We start from the raw sequence: 19,133 nt of genomic DNA, 5'->3' as shown, positions 1-19,133 counted from the left end.
ATTGTAATTTTTTTTAAAGCTACTACTAAGTGATACTGCTGTTCTTCAATGTTAACATGAGTGTCAAGATATTGAATTTCTAACTTATTTTAATTTTATTGTTGCAGTTTATATGTTCATTCTTCAGTGGCTCAGTGGAGAAAATGTGTTCATGCAATTAAACTTAAAGATTCAATACTCAGTATAGTGTAAGTAGTTACAAATTAATTTGCACTTCCCTAATTTAAAATTAATTCATGTGGAGTGAAAATTACTTTTAGAATATGCATTTTGGTTCAAGTGCTTACATTTTTATTTTTGAGAAAATGAATACTGAGGTGGTAATAAGTAACAAAGAGGTGTGCTTTTGATCACAAATATATTAATAAAGATCAATCCTGGATATATTTAATTGTTGGGAGAGGATGCCTATTAAAGAAAGTTTTAAAAATACTCTGTATTTTCTGAGATGATGATGTGAGAGATTAAATGCTCCCTCTATGCTGAGTGATCCTACACTGGACATAGACATTTTAGGCTTATTTAAGTCTTCTTCCTGGTTGAGCAAATGTTCTGCTGTGAAAGCTACATACTTTCAGGATTGGACTGCACTCATATGAACACCTGGCTATATGCACTTTTTGTGTACATAACAAGCTTGCTTACGTACAATTCATTTCCTTATCTTGTCTCTAAGGTTTACCCCTTCTATCAATATTAGTTTACTGCCACAGTTGCCCACCATTGATTTATTTATTTATTAAATGTCTATGCCACTTATCTCACTAATACAGCAACTCTGGGCAACTTAAAATAAAAAGCAATCAAAATTAGAATAAAAAGATTAAAAGTTAAGACCCAAGATGATGGGCAACCTGGGGGTGAGAATCATCTCTATCTCCTCAGCCATTCCCAACATAATGCCCCCCTATTGGGGCATCTGGCTTTAGCACCAGAGCCCTAAGGGCCCTTAGGCCCTTCTGGGAGGCCAAGAGTATAAAATGTAGAACATGAAAAGTTTTCAATACATTCTCATTTTGAAATACTGGATCAAAGTTCACATATGTTTGACCAATAAAAATACTTTAAAAACTGAAGGCCCTTTGAGTACATTTGATTCAGTATGTTAGCTAGTTGTTGATATGATTTTTATAGATAGATTCCTCCCCCAGTCTGCTGGCATGCCTTATGGATTCCTACAGTATAGGGTCTTCTACAGTTTAAGGGAGAAGAAGCTTGGCTGTATTTGAGCGTGTAAATGCAAGTTGAATAGAATTAATGAACAGTCTACTGCTGTTAACTGTAGTAAATACAACTTATATCCCTTTCTTTTATTTAGACATGTAAAAGGAATAGTACTAGTTGCACTAGCTGATGGAACCTTAGCAATATTTCATAGAGGAGTTGGTAAGTGCTTTATTCCAATATATTAGACTGTCATGCATTTTGCACTATAAATCAGATTCTGAAAGATGCAAGCACTAGAAACCTTGTGTATTTCCAGAGATGATCTGTTCAATTTGTAATTTGAAGTACTATTACCAATAATGTTTCACTCAGTACTTCATTCATTGCATATTTATGTATGAATACAGTTTATAAAGCAATTCAGTCATGGTGGCTTTAAGTGGTATATAAAAACAACAGTTACCAATGTGCCATACAATAAAACACAACACATATGCAGTTTAAAAAATTATAATTGATGTAACATTTTTGAAACTGGGAGTTTGATAGAGGTCCAATTTCCGAAGTCTTCCAGAAGAGCATATTTTTTTTAAAATGAGTGTTACGGCTTCTGGAAAGCCATGAGAGTGGGAACTACCTTTAAAGTATATGTGTGGGTTGTGCTGGTGGTGAGATGTAACATGATAGCTGTTGGCCATCATCTAATTCACCAATTCTGTGATTTTAAAACACAGTTGCATTTAAAAGTATTAAAAATTACAAGTCTGTGAGTATATAATATTTATTTATATACATTTTTGTAAATGAGTTCTTCTGACTTCCTTCACTGTTTCTTTTTTTGTAGATGGACAATGGGATTTGACAAATTACCATCTCTTAGATCTTGGGCGGCCTCATCATTCAATCCGATGTATGACTGTGGTGCACGATAAAGTCTGGTGTGGGTATAGAAATAAAATATATGTGGTTCAGCCGAAAGCAATGAAAATAGAGGCAAGTGAAAATATTTCCTCAGTCTGGATTGATGTCTGTTCTCTTTGCTACTTAAATCAGAGAAGCAGGAAAAACACTACCAGACAATATAAACAGCCACTATATTGCTTGAATCTAGGGCCCCCAATTATCCTCATAAATATTTGTGCAGCTTATTTAGTAAAGGTCTTTTAGTCTGAAAAGTGTTCCTCCTTCAGTGTACCGTGTACTGTTCCAGGTATACCAGAATTCCTTCTCTATATCTGCTCCTTAAAACTTAATACAACCCTTTCCATAGACTGCATACCTTCAGTTTTATTACTGCTTAATATCCAGAAGCCTTCTACTCACTTAAATTTTTTTAAACAAACTTCTGCTTGGGAGCATATTTTTTAATATTCCTTTTTGAAGCCCATCTCTGGAACCTTTGGCACAATATAACAGTGCCTGGTTTGTAATGGGGCAAAACATAAAGGTGTGAAACGAAAACCAATTAATATTTCCTCATGTATACCTTGTTTCTTGCTTCTTTTTTCCTCCAATATCAGATGTAAGTTTTTGGGAGTAGGGCACTGGTTTTCTCCTCTGCTTTTCAGTGTCTTCCACATTGATATATGTTGCTCATATTCACAACTTTAGGTCTGTCTTGAAGAACACAGAATAGTGATCCAGTAGTGATATTTAATAGAAACTGGAAATATATGTTAGATCCTGATTATGATCCTGCTGCTTTAAGGATAGCAAAGCTCCATTGCTCCTCCCTGTAACAGCCAGCTTTACCTGTTTTAAGCCTCTTGATCTTATTATGATGAGGGGGAGAGAGGAGAGCACCAAATCTTAAAGGTGAGATTTTAAGAGTCAACTGGACTTTCTTGTTTTTATTTTAAGATGTTTCACTTCTCATCCAAGAAGCTTCTTCAGTTCTGACTGGATGGTGGGGAATGGAAGGATTTGTATTCTTTGCAGACAACTGGTCATTTGCATTCTTTTAGAGAGTCGTTGAGGCCACTTGGAGATGTATCTGTGTCCTCAAGTGATTTCTTAAGGTCACCTCCAAGTAGCCTCAGTGGCTCCAAAAGAATGCAAGGAATATAAATTCCTCCTCACCATCCAGTCAGCGCTGAAGAAGTTTCTTGGATGAGAAGTAAACATCTTTAAAGAAAAACAAGTAAGTCCAGTTGCTGTTTGAAAAAGCACCTTTGGGACGACCTGGATGACTAAGAATCTCCATAGAAAAGAGCACCAAATGAGAACTAAAATAGAAAAGGGGAAGTTTAAAAGGAAATGAGTATATACAGTACAGAGAAAATATCACTGAAGGCCAAACATACGGAACAAAATGAGACATGAGCATGAGCATTTTAAAAATAGCATTTTCAGAACTCAGAATATAACTAACAATACTAATCAAGAGATGAAAAGACTTGCATTGAAAATCTTTTCACAATATAAAGAGAGATAAAGGGAAAGTATGTGTTCATGTGTTATTTAATGAAGACTCTTAGACGCTTGGGTGCATTTTAAAGGGTAAATAGGGGTGTGGGGAAAAAATAGTTAAAAACTATAACTGAGCCATAATTTTCTCTTAGAAATCATTTGATGCACACCCAAGGAAGGAGAGCCAAGTGAGACAGCTGGCGTGGGTGGGAGATGGAGTGTGGGTGTCCATTCGTTTAGATTCAACCCTTCGGCTTTACCATGCACACACTTACCAGCACCTACAAGATGTTGACATTGAGCCTTATGTAAGCAAAATGCTAGGTAAGTCCCATGCCTTGGAGGGGAGTTTGTTTTTGTTTTGGATGAAGTAATTTGCTTGGGTAGATAATGTTTTGAATGTTTTAAGAAGTATCCTCCAAATTATGGATACATTTTCCATATAGAAAGAACACCAGGCGGGACACTGACAACAACACCACCTCTCAAGAAATAAAAGAAAACTTCATTTTTTTGAGATGAAGAAAACTCTCATTGAAAAAATAGGGAAAAGGGAAATTTGGACATTTACCTTGGAAAAGGAAATATACAGTGTGTGTGTGTGTGTGTGTGTATAATTTTATTCAAAAATGAACAGTATAGACTACATACATTTTATACTATGTAAAGAAATTTACAATGAATTAAAAAAAAAAGCTTTATTGCAAAACAGTTTCTTACTGTGATATATATCTGCTTTCAGGTAATATGCATGCATGTACAGGTGTGCACATGCACAACATATATTATGTACTATATTGTAATCCCAGCAACTGCAACATCTGTACCGTTTACTCTAAAATATTCAGTTACAGTACTGGTAACTCTTATGTTCTGAATCAGCATAGTCCTAACAGATCAGAAACAGGGCAGGTTGGGAAAGGTTAAACTATGTATCTACATTTGAGCTTGCCTTATTTGATTTCTTGCTACACTTCGTGCTGTTCCCTGGAAGATACTTGCAGGATCAGGGAATACATGAAGGAGCATTGGCGGTGGTGGTGCTAGGACCATGATGGTGAACCTATGGCATGTGTGCCACAGGTGGCACACAGAGCCATATGTGCAGGCACGCAGCGAGGGGGATCGCGGGGGCAGGGGGCACGCAATGCCTTCTAGGTGCTGGCATGCAAGCACGCATGCAGTTTTTGGCACAGGAGCTCAAAAAGGTTAGTCATCACTGTGCTACGACCAGCAGGTTGAAGAAAAAACTAGTCAGTAGAAGATTGTATTGGATCTCTGCCTGTCCTTTGTGTGAATGCAATTCTTCTTCTGTTTTCAAAATAGCAGCTGAGTACTGGTTTTAGACTCTATAGGGGTTTTAGATTCTTTGTTATTTAAAGAGTTTTCAAAGCTGTTTTTTTTTTGTTGTCGTTTACAAAACAAGGAGCTAGATATAAACATTTCATAGATCTCTGAAGATTTTTTTTTCTGTTTTAATGAATGCTGCATACTTCTTTCAGGTACAGGAAAACTGGGGTTTTCATTTGTGAGAATCACAGCTCTGATGGTATCTTGCAATCGTTTGTGGGTTGGAACAGGAAATGGAGTCATCATCTCAATACCTTTAACAGAAAGTAAGTTTATAAAAATGAACGGGGTATCCAAGATTGCCAGCAATTTTATACCAAATTTGAAATATAGACGAATAGTCAGTGTTCTTCCAACCATGCTCTGAATAACGTGTAATCTATTTTATAAGCCTCTCAGTATCTTCAGATTGGAGCATCACATAAACTGTAAAAAAAAATATCAATCAGTCAATTGGGACTCTACAGGGATTTTTCGGTTTCTTCTCTGCCAGGCAGCTTAACTCACTAAAACTAAATCTTGGTAAGGACTTAATGATGGGTCAGAAATTCATGCAGTTTTAGAATATCGGAAGGTTGAACTGACAGGAAAAAAAACATGAAAGCATGACTGGCTGATGTTGGGCCAGTGACTCTCTCAGCCCAACCCACCTCCCATGGTTATGTGTGGAGAAAATTGGAGGAAGAAGGAATATTATGTATGTCCACCATCTTGAGATACTTATAAAGTAATAAAGGTGGGGCAAAAATCAAATACATAAGAATTTTGCTTGTGGGAGCACAAGGTCTGGCAACCAAATTTTCTGCATGCTAATAGTGCTGAAATGTGCCTTGTTCTGGTTAAAATATGTGTAGGAGGACCTACCTCAGTTCTACGCTGTTGATTTGATAATTAAGAGTCACAATCTTCAATTCAGAAAGAGTATATATTAAAATTGCCTTAAAAATAGTATGAGACTAAATATGTTAAGATTAAATGCATTAAATGAGATTTTTTTTAAAATTTACAAATAAATGGTTATAGGGAACACTTATTAAACAACTTTGTTTCAGTTTGATTTCTTTCCACCACCCCTCTTCTGTAGCCCGCTACTTTAATGTTCATTTTGTTTCCTTTTTAGTTGGATAGACTTTGCGGTTGTCTTTTTTCTTCTCTGTTGCTCTTCAACCCCATAATGCAGCTGGAAAAAATAGGGGGTGGGATAGCTTTTATTCTGAGCATTAAGTGCCAAGAGCAGCACTTTAATTTTAACAAATTCTATATTTTTATTTACTTTTTTTTTTGAATGCATGAATGGTATACACATAGTTATGAAATTCTATTTTATTTAAATTGTTAGTTTTCTGCAATTACATAAAAAGTCCATAGTCTTTTCATCCAGATTTTTCTGTTTAGGGTTTCCACATTGGGAAACATCCAGGTTAATACTGGTATCAGAAGTTTTTTCTATATTACTTTCTGCAATACATTTATACATATAGAGAGAGAGAGCATGATGAAATAGACCATTATAGAGCATTGCTATATAGTAAATATTACTTTTTAAAGAAATTTAATAATGATGGACATTTTTTTCATATTAATTGCTTGAGTATCATGTGCATTGTTTTCCATGCTATACCATTCATTGATCATTCATTAAATGTCTGGTTTGGCTTATGTGTCTTCAATAAACAGAAATACTTCAAACAATGCATCTATTTAAACGGTGAAGATTCTTTTTCAAATTCACCAAAAAGAAATAAAGAAAAGAAATTCTTCCTATTGGGGTTTGCATGCCCTCCTTACTATGCTTTCTAAAATGGCTTGTAATCTGGAAAAATTGCTAAGCAATTTACCACCAGTTTTCAGTTAAGGCACAAACTTTTAGTATCCTCCTTTAAGAGTTACTATGAAAGCCTTGATGGGACAGTATTTAACTAGGTAAGTATTTATCTCTCTAAAAAGCTCTTTTCACAGCTGGTTGTACAAGCTGGATACTCTGGATCCTGCTTGACCAGCAGACAAATTAATATTTGACAGATAGTGCTCGCTATCTGAGTGTTCCCTCTCCCCCCTCCAAGAAGTGGACAGTTTTTATTTAATTATCTTGAGGTGTGAGGAGGGGGCTATGCTCTATTTTTCTCAACCAAGAGGTACATTTGGCTTTTTGATGGTTCTGTCCAGACCATTAGTAGCTGGGGCTAAAATAAAAATGCCATCTAATTTTCTTTGATTACATTTTAAATAATAAACTAAATCATAATATTCTCTAGTGATGTACCTAATACTCCCCATTTTCTGACATATTAACTTACACAATTGGGTGACATCTTTTGATAGCCTGGGGCCATGCCCAAAATTTGGGGGGGCTGGGACTGAATCTGACCATGGCCCCTCTCTCTACCTTAGCATCTGTTTAAAAAGAAAGAAGGAAAGGGGAAAGACAGTATATCAATAGGTAGCAAGTAGCGGTAGCAATAAAACAATGTTAATAATAGTTTGCTAGTTGTTTTGCCCATATTCTTCATACAAAGAAACAGTGTGTTTGTTCTAGTAATCTTACTGTGCCTTTGCGAGTAGAAGCTCGCCCATGAAGCTCTTTTCAAATAGCAGAACACAAATTATGGGTTCTGATTAATCCTTCTCCTTTGCTGTCACACCTACCCATTTTCCCCTCTCCTCCTTTCTTACTTTAGCCGTAATCCTCCACCAGGGACGTTTACTGGGGCTGAGGGGTAAGTGCTGATCCCAAACCTCCCCTGTATTCTCAGGCTTCTCTAATAGCCCGTTGAAGGCTGTTCCCACTTCTCTAAAATTCACCCCCCCTCCCCTTTGTTCCTAAGTTGTATTTCCACTTGCAGTTACCTGCATTGCAGTATTTTATGTTTGCTGAATGACCACCAATCTTACTCAACAGTTTAGTGGCCTCATATTTTGTTGCAGCTGAACTTTTCATGCTGGCTTCTTGTTTTTCTTCCAGTATCATTTGTGACACCATAACCTTGTAGCTGTCATTAATCCACACCATTTTTCTTTCGTTGCATATCACATTTCTTTCTTTCTTCTAGCACTGTTCAAAATGGAGATAGTTCTTTCTGTCTGGCATGAAAAAAGGGCAAAAATTGTAAGTTAAAAAAAAATTGGCAGTGGAACATAGTATTTGAAAAGTGAATTAGCCAACAACATCATCTTATCTCTTTCTCATCCCCTATAATTGTACTGTTGGCTTTAGGAAGTCCAAGATTCGTGACTTCCAAGGAAGGCTTCTTTTTAAACAAAGAGGCTTTGTTTATTTGCAGAAAGATAGAGTAAATTTATTTTAATTAAAGGTGCCACATTGCACTCTGATATGTGCTAGAACAAATTAGCATGGTTGCCCTAAGAATTCCTCTTCTAAAATAAAAAAAAATAACTTTGTTTAATATTTTAAATATTTCTGTATTACACTTATTGTATTACATTGTTTTAGGGAGTTTGAAACAACCTGTTCAGCATTGTTCATACTGAACATAGACCTTTGAAATAACCAAATGTGTGGTTTATGCTGGACTAGCAAGCTTCTCCATTTTTTTTTCTGGAGGTACTTCCAACAACTAAGCATGCTATCTTTTATTTCTTTCTAGCTTTGTCTTGAATTGGCATTTTGTTGCCCTTTCTATTTTATTTACCTGAGTTTGCTTCAGCTTCTAGATTGGATATCACAAGGTTCCTTAATTTATATTTTACAATTTGCCATTTCACTGGAGAATGTTTTATTTCTCCCGTTGTAGCTAACAAAGCAGCAGCAAGCTCTGGCAGCCGTCCTGGCAATGTAATACGTGTGTATGGAGATGAAAACAGTGACAAAGTGACCCCTGGAACCTTCATTCCTTATTGTTCAATGGCACATGCACAGCTTTGTTTCCATGGGCATCGTGATGCCGTTAAGTTTTTTGTTGCCGTACCTGGTAAGCTTTGTATGTAATTGTACCCTTTAGCCTTTAATTTAAATGGGTGACTTGGTTTCTTCTGGAATCCATCATAGAGTTTTTTTTTAAAGTTCATCCATTGAGGAGAAATTGTTGTACATTGCTGCTCTCAAGGTTTCAGAAGAGGAATTTCTTTATAGAAGCACAGTTTTCCAGCCTTTCTTTCTTGGTTCATCCAGAGAAAATATTTATTTCTGATTTTTGACATTGCTTAAGATAAGATGTTGAAAACAGCAGCAGTTGCATATTCAGAAAGCTTCAGCAAACTGTTCGTTATAGGTAGGAGCTATAGATGGAAGAAGAGTTTGAGACAGTAGCCACGCAGTTAGGGGAAAGTCACATGATACTCAAATATAAACAGGGTGTCTTGTATGTTTCCAAGAAGGTTTTTCTAGAGCATTTTCAAGCACTTATGGAGGGAAAGTATGCATGTGTAGACACCCCCCCATTCATACTTCCACATAAGGAAGGGTCCTTTCGTCCCACAGTTGTCCTGGCACATAACATCTTGCTTCAAACTTTAGTAGTGTAATCAAGAGAACTCATTATGGTATCAGAAAAAGAATGGATTTGCACTTATCCGTCTTGAAGATACTGAACCTATTCAATTATAAGCATAAGTAGTATCGTCAGTGATGAAAACCAACAAGATGAAGGGCCATGTAGGAGAACTTCAGTTCATGTAGGAGAACTACCAGTCAATGACTATTTCAGCTTCAACCACAACAATACAAGAGCACACAACAGATACAAACTCAATGTAAACCGCTCCAAACTTGATTGCAGAAAGTAGGACTTCAGCAACAGAGTGGTCAATGCCTGGAATGCACTACCTGACTCTGTTGTTACATCCTCTAACCTCCACTTCTTTAACCTCAAACTATCCACTATTGACTTCACCCCCATTCCTAAGAGGTCTGTAAGGGGCGTGCATAAGTGCACCATCGTGCCTAATGCCCCTGTCCTATTGTCCCCATTTATTTGTACCTATTTCCTCTATTCTTACTCATGTTTATACTTATACCTATTATCTTGTAAGCGATTGACAAATCAAATAAATAAATAAAATAAAAAATAAAATAAAATAAATAATAGGAAGAAGCAAGATCTATAGTGGTATGGTAGGAAATTGACACAAAGTTATAAACAATGTAAGAGACTTTAAATATGAATTAAACCTTAACCTGGTGCTTAGGCTGTGTTTGCGCATCATCCTAGTAAGGGGTTAACCATAGATTACTGAGTTAATAAAATTTCCTGGGTTAGCAAGGCACATTGTAAGTTAACCATCTGGATTCACACAATGCACTAAGCTGGTAGTATTATGTGAACCAGTCTCAGAGTAACTGCATATGGAAATTCTGCATCTTTGGAAAGTATGCGGTCATTATGAGACAGAATATTTAACATAGAAACTTTGAATCATTGGAAAGACCATCAAGGAAAGGATTACTAGAATGAGATTTTTAAAACTTTGAAAAGATTTTCAGTTTATTCACTTACAGGAGGCAATTGATTTAATACAAAGAAAGTGTGGACTTTCAAACTATTACTGTTACCATGTGTGTTAGGATAACCTTGAGATACTTGCTCATCCATTTTGCTGAATCTCCTCTTTTTCATACCCGTGAGAGTTTTAATATGTATACAACATACTTCTTAGACTTGGGCTAGTGTAGTAAGAAATGTGTTTAATTACAATAAACATAAATCACAAACAGTGTTGTAGCAACCTAAAAGCTGGCATTCACAGCATTACTTCCATTTCATTAAATCTAAACCAGATAGCTTATATTACTCTGGCAGAGATACCATGCCTATCTTATCAGGACGAGAGCTAGTACAAGGATGATAGCTCCTGCTGTTCTTCTTTCATGGTGGTTCACTGTACAGTCTTAAAGGCCGTACAGTAAAACTTCCATGGTGCAGAGTTACAAATGGCTAAGAATACCAATCAAACAGCCATAGAAATTCATCCACAGTGCAACCTAATAGCATCATCTAGTAGACTCCAAAGGCTCTCTAACATAATTTTAAGTTTTAGAAATTTGCAGAAGATCAGCAATGTAGGGATCAGTTAAATCTCCAGGGGGAGGCTACTCCATAATATAGGGCCTCCATGTGAGGAAGTGTAGCAGGGATTACTGTGTGTGGTTTGGAAAAGCAGCTGCCGCCACCAGATAGAAACACTCCTTACTCCCACTTCCCCAAGGTTCAGCGCAGCTTATGCTTTTCCCCAAAGGGCCAGAAACTTGAGATGTCCAGGGGCAGCCTCATCCCACCCAAACCCTTAGTTTACAAATGCAGACACTAAGAGAGAGTGTGTATGGGTGTGTAGGAGAAAAGGAGATAGGAAGACAGCAAGCAGATGGAGAAGTGGGAGGTAACATTTGGAGATTGACAGCTGTTAACAGGCAGTCAGCTACCAGAACCTGTGATGAGCAGTATATGTACATATCTTCTGTGTTGTGCTGTGTACAGTTCTTGGTAAGCAAAAAAAAACCTACCTCATATACCAACTAAGAAACAATGTCTAATAGTTCAGTCGGTTTGCCTTGTAAAAGTGTAAAGCCGGTAGCAGCTTGTCTCGGAATATATGGATTGAGTGGGTCAAATCTGGTTGAAAAATATTCTTTCAGTCATACCTCAATACCATTTTGTATTGCCTTGCTATTTGCAATGCAGAAACACTTTGAGTTTTAGAATATATGAACGCCATGACAGCAAATTTCCACAGATAAAACATGTATTTTCTCTGATACCTCAATCCTGCTTCTCTCTGTACATTCAGGTGTGTTCTGAAGTATTCTCCACCTTCAAGCACAAATTTGAAGGCGCTTGGCAGCGGAAATTTAATCTAATTCCGAGGACAGGGCATTTTGCTTGTTGATGGAAAGATTTGAGTACAGCTCTAATAGTTAATGTGCAGTCTGTGGTTATTGTTCTTAAAATAGATAATCTGTTCCTCCAAAATGGCGCTAAATTTTCTTTCCAGGTAGAAAAGCCAAGTAACTTTGGAAAGTGAAATGGAGAAAAGTCATTCCTTTTTCTGCTTTTGGAATTGTGAGGAGTTTTGGGGGAAGTACATTTAGGCCCTCTTTCACAAAGATCCATTTAATCAATTTGGCATTGCTAATTTGCTGTTACAAAAAAGTAACACCAATACATTGTCCGCTTCTAGGTCAGGTGATTTGTCCCGAAGTGGGTGGAAGCTCAGAATTATCTGGTGAAAGAACAACTGTTTCTGCACAGGAGCCCAATAGCCAGACTCCTTTAAAATCAATACTGGTGATAAGTGGAGGAGAAGGATACATTGACTTCAGGATGGGTAAGAACTTCAACTTTCAAAAAATATTTTTATTATTATTGTTGCTGTTGTTATTTAAACTATTATTGCATTCTGGTAATCTAATCCAATAATTACATAAAATATCAAATATCCAAATATTTTTCATTTTTAATGGGCAGCTTAGAACATACTCATTAAAATAATGCTCAATAAGGTAGCATTTGAATTAGGTGTGAGGGTGTCTTGATTTGAGGATTTTTTTTAAAAAAAAACCCAACTGTTTTTGTACTGACATAAAATTAAATATGAATCTTGGACCTTGTAGGCAGTCCAGATTTTCAAAAAATGTTTTCTTTTTAGAAGGAGAAAAATCTGTTCCTGTCAGGCAGATAATGCCACTAAAAGGAGGGAAATATAATTACTCCTCATAGTTTGACTGTGTTTCAAATTGTAACTAGTTTTTTTAGGGTCATAAAACTCAGGGGGCCATTGAAAACTGATCTAGCCTCACTAGTATAGATTCACCTTCCTTTATGCAAAATCCTATTGCATAATTCTATTTTTTTTACTAAAGTATGATGGTAATGAAAGTAGTATAGTATTGGGTGTGTTCAGTAAAATGGAAACTCTATATTGTCTACAACTTATGACTGCAATTGAGACCAGAAGCTCTGTCATTGAATAAAGTGACTGTTAAGTGAGATTCCCATATGACTACTACCCTCAGTGACAGCAATTTTGGCGGATGGTTGCAGTTGTTAAGCAACTGCATGGGTCATTAAGCAGATGGAGTGAAAGGGCTCCCTTCTTTGTGTGGAAGGGAACTTATGGGCTGGAGAAACAAGGAGGGGTTAAGAAACTCCTTGCTACAGCTCTTCAGCCCAGCACAGGAGTTCCTCTCCCCTCCTATGTGCATGAAGCGGAGGAGAAATCCTTTGGCAGGCAACAGCTTGCAAACTTTCTCCATTGACTTTCTGGGGAAGCTGGCAGAGAAGATTGTAAATGGCAATCACATGATCACAAGGCACTTAGCAACTGTTCGTAAGTGCAAACAGATTGCCAAGTACTCGGACCTTGATCACATGAATTGGAGGGATGTTTTATGACAGCTGGAAGAGCTTTATAGAATTTAAAGTAGTCTTTCTGAGCCATCATAATTTTGAACAGTCATTACACAATCAGTTGTAAGTTGAGTATTACCTGTACTTTCTCATTACCTTTCCATAGTTCTATTTAATGCCAAGATGAGAACCTGGGGACCTCCTGATACTAGTGCATTTCCCAGGAGGTCAGTCAGGTTGGCCAATGGTAAGGAAAGCTGGGATAGTAGTAGCAACACATGGGCCATGGGTTTCCACTCCTGCATTATGACAAAAATATTCCCAGTTATTCAAGTCTGTAATTACTTGGAAATTGGATGTTTCCTCTTCCTAGCTTATAAATGCATTGTACTGATTAGAATTGTTTATATCTCAACTGTTGCACTTACTTCAGAGTGGTTGCAAGGATTACTGCCAAGATACTTCTTGGCATTTTAATTAAAGGGAAATTTCTGACGTTATTTTGTAGCTGACCTTCATTTCTGTTCATTAGCTATATTATTGTACGAAAGGAAAAGGCCAGGAAGCAATTTCTTCTTGCTACAATTCAGTATCTTTTGAGAATTTTGCATGTGTTTTCTGGAATGAGGGATATGAGTTATCTTCACTTCATCTCAAACTGATAGTAAAGCATAACAGCTTTTTTTTTTTGGGGGGCTTATAATTCTTTCTACTCCACTTACATTATGAACTGAAATATTTTTGCTTTCAGGTGATGAAGTTGGTGAATCCGAACTCCTTGGAGAAGCATTACCAATTGAGCCTTCTGTTGCCAAAGCTGAGAGGAGCCACCTGATAGTGTGGCAGGTTATGTGTGGCAGTGAATAAGCTCCAACGGAAAATGGCTTGAGACTGCAAAAGCTTTTGCATGTCTTCAGTTTTGTTTTGTTTCTGTGGAACCCGTTTCACTGCATAAGATTTGAACGTTTCTTTGTCATTTGATTTTATATCATAAACCTCTCAAACCTTAACACAGGAACCAGCTCATGCTGTTTTACTGCATCAGTGTTACAAAGTGAGAATAAATTGGTCTTCCCAAGCAGATAAATGCCATATTTTGTCTCCTAAATGCACCTTATAGGCCCCATTGCAATCTGTAACACAACTCTTCCCACCCCCCTCTACTTTCTACAATGCATTTACGTTTATATTTTGAACCGTTTTAAATTCATTTGTATAAGAGTAAAAAAACAAATTAATATTCTAGGTAGTAGTTCAAAAGCATCAGCTATATGTAATATACGGGATTCACTGAACACATCAAACGATGGTTAAAATAAGTTAGAAGACTTTGCTTTTTCATTTCTGAATCATACCAATTTTGTGGACCTTTGTTTATATTGAGGTCCTTAAGCTAAAAATTTACCAGACATTTAGTTGCGGAAGCTTTTCTTTTTTTTAAAGTTGCTAATAACACCAAAAATCACTACAGTTATCCTGAATAAATGAAAAATGTGGTATTTTAAGGGGGGAATACTTTTCCCTATTTCCTTATTTAACGTAGCTTGGAAACATCCAGTTTAATCTCAAAAGGGCATTCTTAGATCAAAGCATCTTCCTTAAATACTCCTTGAGCAGAAGATAGGCTACCTTTGTGTGCTCCTATTTATTGGATCTTGGGGAATCCAGCTCTTGCCATGGGATATAGAAGGGCTCGTAAATGGTGAGCAAACTAGCAGTGACGATGAATGAGAAATAACCTCAAATAAGTTTAAATTATATTATGTTTCAATCCATATTATCAGCCTATAAATGCCATTCGAAAGAAAGGTTTATACAGTACCTAGTGGACTTAATAAAGTGATGTGTTCACTAATTTTAATGATTGAACACCAGTGTATAAAATCTGAGTGGCCCATCTGTAAATCTGAGGGATTGGAAAGATATTGTCATACAACTTATTCTATTGTTTCACATTTAAAGTTTTGGACTGAGTATATTCATTTGCTATCCAACTGATTGTAAAGCTAACTCAAATGCTATAGTTTTAATCACTCCGAGGATAAACAGGTTCTCAATGTTTTCCTTTGTTATAAAATAGGAGTGAACATACTAACATTCAGATCATGTCCATTAAGAGATTTTAGCTCTTCCAGTTGGATAGGAGTTGCTATTATCTACGTGACAAAATGGAAGAATTTTTAAATTTGAAATGCCAACATTTAAAACCAGGAATTGTCATGAAAAACTGCCTAAACCTTTTTATGCAATAGGAGCAGTTTGTCATCTCTCAAGGAAACATGTATTTCACACACACACACACACACACACACACACACACACACACACACACACGGCTTTTTAAAATCACATTAAACAGATCTGTTGTGTAAATATTTATTTAGGCAGCTTTTTAATAAAAGAAACTATAATCTTATCTGATGAAAAGTTAATAAATTTCCCTTCAGATGTATTGATTATAGTTTTATATGTATAAATACTTTTTAAGCACCCTATTTTGTACTCAACAAATGCATTCTGGTAGGTATGTATTTTAACCACAAAATGTGTGGCTAAAAATAACAGAGAATTGTTGAATGTTTAATACCTTCGTATATTGCCCTCCGATATGCCCAATGTGATTAGATCACAATAGACTTAAAAATTTCAATTGCTGAACTGAGTTTAATAATTTAATAAAAGGAACACTGATGGAAAAACTGTAAGAAGAATTAAGGGGATATGGATTTTCCTTCCCTCGGAAATTGCCTCTGCTACACTCATATACATTCATACTAGGCTCACGTTTGTGTTGCATCTTTCGCACTTTTCCATCCTAGGAAAGTTTGATAGTCAATTTGGGAAAGATGTTCAGGTGAGTTGGTGAACGCTTCACCATACATGCCTCTAAGACACACACGGGCCTTGCCAAAAGAAGATAGATTCTTAAGATTTTGTCCTATCCTCAGACCAGTAGAAACCATTCCTGCGGTTCATAATTCTAGACGTCCAAAAGACAGCCACTTCCATTAACTTTGTTACCCTTTGCCTTTCAAGGCATTTTTCTTTGAGGAGAGTTTTGGGAAACGTCCTCCTGACTTTTCATGAGTGGTGGAATAGTTTTTGGAAAATAGAATGAAATGCATATATATTGGTTTTCAATTTTGTCCAGCATTTTCATTTTAAAGCCATTGGTGAGCTGTTTCTCTGTTTCCTTGCTCAGACAAAAAATACATCTGGGTCTTAATGTTTAATGACTTTCCAGATGATAAATTGCCATTTTGTCCTCATTCAGGCAATGGTCTTTCACAGCAGAAAAGACAGGAATCCACCAGAGAGATCAACACTTATATTAGTGCAAGTGAGGGAAGAGCACCATTTTTCAACCTCCATTTTAAAATTTATTCCCTATCCTAAAGAATTGCAGTTTTAAAAGATGGATGTAGAAGATCCCTTTCACTTATATTTACACACTCCCTATTCCAGCACACTCTAAACTGTAGATGATAAAAAAAATTGCTAAAGTTCAAGCACTCAATAATTGCCTAACAAATCTGTTTTCAGAGTGACATGTTTAATGTAATCATAGTTCTAAAATCAGAAGTAGGAATGAATCTCTTGATAGTTAACAACTTTGTTAATAGTTTGAGAGAGCATTTCAAGCACAAAAAATGCAGCACATGATTTGTTTGGGTAAATGTGTTTTGCATGGTAAAAGATAATTAAGTTTATGTATTCTGCCATTTAGTTCATTTCTTGCAAGGTCTTCCTGCATTGGATCAGTTAGAGCTGGCAGAGTGTAGACACTTTATCATAGGCTGCCTTAGTAACTAAAATGTTTTATAATCTTCTAATATGCTAACTGTTCTAAAGAACATGGCGTCCTGAAAATAATGTTTAATTAAATATTTATTTCCATGTGAGTATTATGAAAGCTACCAAAGGACTGAAACTGACTTGGCACACTTACAGTTGACCCTGTGCATAAAGGATTTTGTAAAGATCCCAAGTTTGTAAAAAATGACAGAGTGAAAAACACTTCTTTGTGGATGCTAACTTTATTTTCTTAACAGGGTTATGCCATATTGTAACAACCTTTGTTTTGCACTTCAAAACATTGAACACTAAATACTTCTCTCTAACAATGTCATTACTGCATACTTCTCTACCTTTTAAACATGTTTTAAAACATTTTATGGTCATTAACTTTTGGAAAATGTTGTCTAGACACTTTATGCTGAATTTTACTTTCCTCTGTAACCTTGAGATCAATACTGCAGCATTAAACCTGCTGTCTGTTTAAACTTGAGGCTTCTTTTCTGTGAGCTGATAAGCTCATATAGCAGTGAAGTTATTTCAGTATTTATTATTGAATCCTTGGGGGTTCAGAATGTAACTTTGTACATGAAATATATAAATATGTATATGAAAAGCATTCTTGTTTTGGTGTGTTTCTTTTATCTGATGTCAGCAGCAATTATAATTTATATGTAATTTACACATGTGGGGATAAATAACCTTTTAAAATTAAAATAATACATGTCATGTATTAAAGAACATAGGCTTTCTGGTGCTGGAGAAACTTCTTCACAGCTCCAAATTTAATTAAACCAAATTTGAAACAGTGAAATTATCCTAATTTTAATGTTGAAAAAGGACAAATAATCTTGTTTTGATGTTGGAAGGAATAAGGTGGGATGGGAAAAGAGATTCTAAAGTCATCTTTGAAATTTCCCAAACTTTTATTAGCACATAATTTCCTTACATGAACTATAAATGAAAATAAAGATATAACTTGTTTGAAAGCCCATGACACTAATTATTCTTTTTTTATTCATAGGATATATTTTAATTAACAAACAAACCAGTCATTTATGGTTTATAATTATTTGTATTTTGTCTTTTCTCCAGGAAGCCTCTTCAGAATAAGCCTGTAACAGATAAAGTTGAGAGTGATTTGTCCAAAACTTTCTTATGAATTTGATGACTCAAAAGTTTGTGCAAGTTGATTTGCATTGCTTAGGTCAGAAATGGGGATCCCAGTTTTCCTTTCTTGTCTAGGGCCCTCTGATCACATTTGCCAAAAGTTGTCACCATTGCTTCTTGTCATTTTGGTGGCAAAGGGTGGGGACAGCTTAAAATTAATTTAAGACATAAGCAAGAGTTAGTGCCGATTTTTTTAAAGAAAAGCTTCCAATCTTTTCTTTAAAAACTAGCATAACACTCTCATGTACGTGACACGCCCCTGTGCACTTTTTCATTTTCATTCTTTGTGGCTTTGCTTTCTAAAAGAATATGGAGGGTGCTAACTCAGGCCACTAGAAGATTGTGTATTTCTGGATTAGGTAGACGTGGAGGCCCAAAACGGCACATAGAGGCCAAAAACAGGACATGTGGAGGCCGAAAATGGGGCACATGGAGGTGGCAATGGGTGACGGCGACGGGCTGCGGCTTTCCCACAGCCTGGAACAGCTGATCAGCAGTATTCCAGGAGGACGACCCAACCACCAATCAGCTGCTTGTGCTAAATCTGGCTGTGTTGAAGTTGACCAGGCGGTTTGCTGTTTGCTGCAAGGAGGCAAATTGCTGAGAGGCAGAGGCAGAAGAGTGGGGGCCAGTGAGGCGGCGGGGCTTCGGCATCATTCGCTCTATAAGACGCACAGGCATTTCCACCCACTTTTTTGGGGGAAAAAAAGTGCATCTTACAGTGCGAAAAATACTTTAGTGAAGAAAGTGCCTATTTGCCACATACCTTTTCCTTCAGGGAAAAATGGTACTCTTAAAGACATTAGGCAATGAAGTATTTTTTTAAAGAGTTGGAAAATAGGTTCAAGTTTATTTTTATAATTCTCTAAAATTGTAATTCTGGATAACCAGTGTGAAATTTTGCCAAGAAGAAGCTGAGCAAGAACAGATTTTATAGCTAAA

At 36.4% G+C, this 19,133-nt stretch overlaps 1 protein-coding gene and 1 long non-coding RNA gene across 14 annotated transcripts in view; one reads left to right on the top strand and one right to left on the bottom strand.

The window, feature by feature from the left end:
• The window catches only part of SPAG9 (sperm associated antigen 9), a 100,276-nt gene extending 82,636 nt beyond the window's left edge, over positions 1-17,640 (top strand). For 7 of the 13 annotated variants that reach the window (XM_087955896.1, XM_087955889.1, XM_026667371.2 and 4 more), the window contains 9 exons: positions 108-188; positions 1,319-1,386; positions 2,012-2,160; positions 3,729-3,900; positions 5,079-5,192; positions 7,605-7,643; positions 8,679-8,855; positions 12,058-12,204; positions 13,978-17,640. In XM_087955896.1, the coding sequence (XP_087812022.1) occupies positions 108-188; positions 1,319-1,386; positions 2,012-2,160; positions 3,729-3,900; positions 5,079-5,192; positions 7,605-7,643; positions 8,679-8,855; positions 12,058-12,204; positions 13,978-14,093 (1,063 nt within the window). In that variant the 3' untranslated portion in view covers positions 14,094-17,640. The remainder of the gene's footprint in view (positions 1-107; positions 189-1,318; positions 1,387-2,011; positions 2,161-3,728; positions 3,901-5,078; positions 5,193-7,604; positions 7,644-8,678; positions 8,856-12,057; positions 12,205-13,977) is intronic. The other 6 variants (XM_087955894.1, XM_026667373.2, XM_087955891.1 and 3 more) reach the window with 1 other exon arrangement.
• On the bottom strand, positions 4,259-8,007 carry LOC148132199 (uncharacterized). The gene is made up of 3 exons (XR_015747683.1): positions 7,774-8,007; positions 7,224-7,320; positions 4,259-5,352 (listed from the first exon to the last, which is right to left on the bottom strand). It is a non-coding gene; the product is annotated as an uncharacterized LOC148132199 (long non-coding RNA).
• Positions 17,641-19,133: the final 1,493 nt, after the last annotated feature.

This window comes from Notechis scutatus, chromosome 2 (genome assembly GCF_049901735.1).
Source record: "Notechis scutatus isolate UNSWTSFEM ecotype Mainland chromosome 2, rNotScu1.2, whole genome shotgun sequence".
Lineage (NCBI taxonomy): Eukaryota > Metazoa > Chordata > Lepidosauria > Squamata > Elapidae > Notechis > Notechis scutatus.
Note: the sequence above shows the minus strand (reverse complement) of the source record. Positions and strands in the feature narration are given on the sequence as shown.